The sequence below is a fragment of the Psilocybe cubensis genome, chromosome 7 (genome assembly GCF_017499595.1).
Source record: "Psilocybe cubensis strain MGC-MH-2018 chromosome 7, whole genome shotgun sequence".
NCBI lineage: Eukaryota > Fungi > Basidiomycota > Agaricomycetes > Agaricales > Agrocybaceae > Psilocybe > Psilocybe cubensis.
In genome coordinates this window covers 274,847-280,248 of record NC_063005.1, presented here as the reverse complement: position 1 = coordinate 280,248, position 5,402 = coordinate 274,847, and the positions used below count along the sequence as shown (strand labels likewise).

General features: G+C 48.1%; 2 protein-coding genes across 2 annotated transcripts; one reads left to right on the top strand and one right to left on the bottom strand.

Annotated features, from left to right (window-relative positions):
- JR316_0007624 (uncharacterized protein) lies at positions 1-3,307 on the bottom strand (the record flags this gene model as incomplete). Its single annotated transcript, XM_047893359.1, has 6 exons — positions 1-426; positions 478-2,210; positions 2,267-2,286; positions 2,335-2,502; positions 2,567-2,916; positions 3,038-3,307. 6 exons carry the CDS (start codon positions 3,305-3,307, stop codon positions 1-3), a joined length of 2,967 nt encoding a protein of 988 aa, XP_047746674.1.
- Positions 3,308-3,660: 353 nt separating this feature from the next.
- On the top strand, positions 3,661-5,008 carry JR316_0007623 (uncharacterized protein; the record flags this gene model as incomplete). The annotated part of the gene is made up of 5 exons (XM_047893358.1): positions 3,661-3,940; positions 4,081-4,104; positions 4,158-4,244; positions 4,283-4,826; positions 4,879-5,008. 5 exons carry the CDS (start codon positions 3,661-3,663, stop codon positions 5,006-5,008), a joined length of 1,065 nt encoding a protein of 354 aa, XP_047746673.1.
- Positions 5,009-5,402: the final 394 nt, after the last annotated feature.

Below are 5,402 nucleotides of genomic sequence, written 5' to 3'. Positions count from 1 at the left end.
TCATGTCTTCTTCCTCTTGACATTTGACTTCACCTTGATGTTTTGCTCATTCCCCTTGCGCTTTTTGGTCACTTTAGCGACTTCTTGGAATGCTTGGAATACAGCAAGGATGTCTTCAACGGCTTCCTCCCATCTTGGGTCGGAGTGTCGATGTTTCGCCCACCACCTCAACCCAATCATCACCGTTACCAAGCCGTTTGGACCTCCTTTCTTCAACACATTGATGCTATCTTTCCCGCCAGCAACAGACAGGCATTGTGGCAGCTTTCCAGCCTCCGAGCTCTGCCTCCATTTAGGCTGACTGTTGTTCCACCAGGTTACCCACTCGTCCCCAAATTTGACTCCAACATCAGGAGCATTTCCATACTTACGAGTTGATAACCATTTGGTCAGGGCCACTGGCCTTGTTGCAGCGGGGAATCGGAGCTGGTATTGCGGTAAGCGTCAAGATTCTGTTACAGCTCTAAAACCTCTTACCAAACTTGTTTCAATGGCGTCGCATTGCGAATCCTCAAATGCAACCCAAGCCTTTACACACAATTTCCATTTCTCAGTATCAATCTCAGGCATCATAAGGTGCTCCAGTGCCGCTGCTCTCCACATTTGCTGCATCGGGACATTCCTTGATGTTGCTGCTTTTCGAGCTCGGCGTCCACCATCATCAACAATGTCAAGCTGCATATCAGCATTCATCACATTCAAAATAGGTGGTTTCAAAGCCTGAGCAACTGATGGGCTGGGGACTATCATTGTCCCTGCTGCTGTTGTACAATTGCTCTCCTTGGACACAGTGTCGCAGGATGCTGGATGCGCCCCCGTTACCGGATTTCCTTGTTGCTTCTCCGACGTAGACGGGCGTGTTTGCGGAGGGTGCAGTGAGGCCGTGAGTTCTGGATGGCTAGTTGCTGCTGATGTTCTTGGTTCCTGTGCAGCGCCAGAAGCATTCACACCCACATGTGCTTGTCCTTGGACTATCTGGGGTATGGTAGTGTTGTGGTGGCCAGACCCATATGGATTGGGAGTAGCTTGGACGAGCTGGGAGAATATAGCAGGGTTGGTATAACCCATTGACGCCAACAGATACCCGGCATGTGGCATTCCCATCGCCGGGACATCAGAAAATCTCAAAGATGGCGGATTTTGGGATTCGGGACCCAGTTGATGATTCATCAGTGCTGAGGACATCAGTTGCTGCGGCGCAGGCAATGGTATTGCCGACGAAGTGTTCGAATGAGCATAACTTTGGTTGGATGTTGTTGGCAACATTGCTGGTTGAACGATATATGGTGCGCACATCACTGCCGGCTGGGCTAAAAGCTGAGATCCAGCTGTCGGAGTAATAGGGCCCTCCTGGTGATAAAAAGAGGGGCCGTGACCATTTGGATTGTTGGCTGACATTGGGATGGTTGGAAAGGCATCAAGGGGTGCTTGTACGTTCAAAGAAGCATTAGCTTTGTGACCAGAAACCCAGGCCATTGGCATTTCTGTTGTAGGTACTTGAAATGTTCTGTTCTCCTGCGTGTTGCCCCAAAACTGATAGTCTGAAAAGAACCCATTGTTCATCGAAATTTGAAGCATCGAGTCTCTCTGTGGGTCGTAACCCCCATCCTCTTTCAACAGTTCCATAAACGAAAGTACCCTATCTTCTTCTTCATACAACTTCTCTCCGTCCATCTCCATACCGTTCAGGGGGTTTCCCAGCAAAGAAACCGGGAGGCTTTTGTCTGGGCCTGTGACAGAATTTTGTAGAGCATCCATTGCAGGAGTTGGTGCAGTACCATAGCAAGACTCTGTGGTCATGCTTCCAGAGAAAACAGTTGCCTCAGTCGCTACAGTTGGCGTATTGTTCTGGCCATCGGGAGCAGTTAATTTTGCGCCATCTTCTTTCCCTACAATTGTCGGTGCTTCAACCTCCATTTGACTGGTGGAATTAGAATCGGGAGTTGGTGCAGCACCATGGCAAGACTCTCTGGTCATGCTTCCAGAGAACATAGTTGCCCCGGTTGCTACAGCTGGCATATCGTTCTGGCCGTCAGGCGCAGTCAATTTTGCGCCATCTTCTTCCCCTTCAATTGTTGGTGCTTCAACCTCCATTTGACTGGTGGCACCGGAATCGTCCTCGCAGTCGTCCATGATTCCACCTTCACCCATTTTCATGCTCGCTATAGGCTTTGTCCCAGAGAGGGCGCGATTATCTCTGTCAGTCTGAGCTATATATATAACGCCTTGTGAGTCTGTTCATTCTTTAAGCAGATAGCGTACTCACAGTATACATTGTATAAATAACTGCGATATGAACCCAACACATTTTCCTGAAAGTCTGGATAGGCGCACAAGTAAAATTGGTCAAATTTGTCCTTTCCCATATGAATACTGATAGTCCGAATCTTTCCTTGACGGGAGGGATCAGGGCCGCCGGCTATCACACTCAGGCACCAGCCAGTGCGTTTGTACATTTCTTGAAGAAAGCTCGTAATTTGTCCTGGAGCCTCCATAATTGCTCTAAAATAATGTAATTGGTTAGTAATTCAACAATAATTGAAGCAATGCAACCAAACAAACACACTTGGCGTATTCCTGAGGAGTCGGTTGTTCAGTATTTTCAGAGCGATCTTCCTTCAATAACACCTTCAACCTCTTTGTCTCTGCGCGAATCTCCTCCTTGACATCTTTGGACTCCATATCCCATGCCTCGCTGATACACTTGTTGATAAGAGCGATATGGGCGGGGCCACTGTGTTTTTTGAGCTCTTTTTCCACACGAGAACGTATTTTTTCGTTGTAGTACCGCTTTGAGTAGACATTCAGCTCGGAGAGGGCGCGTTGACTGGGCCCTGCAGATCCAATCACAATGGCGGGGCCTTGCCGCCGGTTCTCGCTCCCTTTTCCCCGGTTATTAAACCAATTAGCAATTTGCTGGTATTGGTTAGGTGTGGAATTAGTTAGGCGTGGAATTGGTTAGGCATGGAATTGGTCAGAAATAGAATTCGTTAGACATTGATTGAATGAAATCAAAGAAAGATGACATAGAACTCACCGTCTTCCGTAGCTTAATCCATGCAGCATGATCTAACTCGATCGGCGTCGATGTTTGAGGTAACTTTTGATTGTCTTTCTTACGTTTCTTTGGCTGAACCGAATTGGGCTGAACTTCATCCTCAGGCCCTTTCCACCTTAAAAAGAATTCAGCATATAGCTTCACCCAGAACTCGGCTATAGTTTTATTTCGTTGAGCATCCTGGAATTGTGGCAATCGAGTGGACATGAACTCGATTTGGTCGGGCACGGCCCACGGCGCTGGCGGCATCTTGGCACGGCAAAACAATATCGCAGATTTTAAAAGTACCGGTGATATGTTCTAAGAATAAGTAATCTAAGAATATATCAGTAACATATACCAAATATATTTTTTGAGGCGCCTACATCGTATGTCAATTAATCCTCTGGACTGGATGAGTGCTCCCTTCCTCAGCGCCTTCTTCCCGACTCCCAGCCCCGTGACTACCAAAATCTACATCCGATCTGTGGCTTGGCTTACCAATTCGGCATCTCAGCCGTTTACCGAGCTACTGTACAGTTGTCCATCGATTCAAATAAAAACAGTGTTCCCATATATACCCCAACTCAACCTTCAGAGATTCTCACTCACTGAGCTGAAAAATGACCCCTCCCCCATCCAAGAGCATCCACCACAGCGAGGAAAGTGCAGAAACGATGGAACTGAACATAAACACCATTTCCGCCGCTCTTGAAGCATTGGAACTTCCCAGTAATGTCCTGTCAAGAAGTGATTCCACGTTACTAACTGATACTATAGTCACTCACAACGGCGTGGGCGATGTCCCGATGGGCAATCTCATTGTGGCCATCGTCTTCTGCCTTCGTCGTTTTGGGATCATCGAGTTTTCAAATGCGCGTCCCAACAACGCAACGCTCATCGGTAAGTCGACTTCATGCGCGCCTATTTCTTTGGCTCATTTTTTCCCCTTCACCATTACAGATGACCACACCGCCCCAGCTAATTGTGCGCATCTATGCTGACAAATACCCTTTTCATTTCTAACTGATATACTTGATCAGATCCAGGACCGACCAAAGCTATCCGTAAGTTCAATCACCAGATATAGTTGCTCCCCTTTGACTAATTAAATTTTTAGATCCCTCCAACAACCGTGCTGCTGAGCGCAATGCGGTAATCGATGCACTGTTCACAGAGCCGGTCGCTATTCCCGCAGGCAAGTCCCGTTACTCTACATCCCTGATCTATGTTTACCTAATCTAGTTTCAATCCCTGCTCGAGCTGCAACCCAAGCAGCTCATGGAGATGGTACCCCTCTCACCAGCGCTAATGTCTGTATTTTTGTTGAGGACAGCGACGACGAAGGCAGTCTTTCCTACGTCTCTGACGTAGCTGATGATGCCATGGTATCTGACGTGGCTTTTGAATTGGCCTCCTCTGTCGCACCTGCCTCTGCTACTGGGGCTTTCCCCACTCTCTTAGCCAACCCCGTTGCAGCAGCCACCGTTGCAGCAGCCCCCGTTGCAGCAGCCCCCGTTGCAGCAGCCCCCGTTGCAGCAGCCCCCGTTGCAGCAGCCCCCGTTGCAGCAGCCCCCGTCGCAACAGCCCACGTTGCAGCCGCCCACGTTGCAGCCGCCCCTGTCGCCGCATCCCCCGTCGCTGCCACCCACGTTGCAGCCGCCCCCATTGCCGCTGCCCACAATGCAGCAAGATTTTGTCCTACTTGTCAAACACAAATTTATTCCCATACCCCAGAGCCTTACTATGTTGTGACTAAAGGAAAGCGAGTTGGCGTGTTTACTGGCTGGTATGTAACTCGGATGGGTTTTCTTTTCTTTTTTGCTGAAATACAGTTACAGGCATAATGTCTCCCCCCTTGTCACTGGAGTCAGGGGATCTGTTTACAGGAGGTGCGATTCTGAGGGTGCCGCTTATGCCGCCTTCCAAGAGGCTCTTGACGCCGGAAATGTTGAACTCAAGGGGGTGTAGTGTTTTTTTTTGGCTCTGAACTTTTGTTATCACCTTGCTGTCCCATTTGCCATCATCTCGCCGTTCCTATCTGTTTGCTTGTTGTGCTGGGACTATCACCATTTATGTGTATATAGTGTGCTTTAAAAAAATATTGTGTTTGCATCCAAAGTGAAACGGTGTGATATAAGAGTCCTATTTACACCTTTTGATAGTCAAACTGGCAAAAAGTAAACACTTTTTGGAAGCCAGAGTGGTCAAAGAGAGTAAAGCATAGTATGTTCTGTAAGTAACATATCAACATATGAATCTGCCTCTCTATCTCTTGAACCTGGACGAGCGGCTTTCCTACTCCTGCTATCTGAAGAATCTTCCCCTTATAACGCTGAATAGACGTCTCAAAGTTGTGTAATGT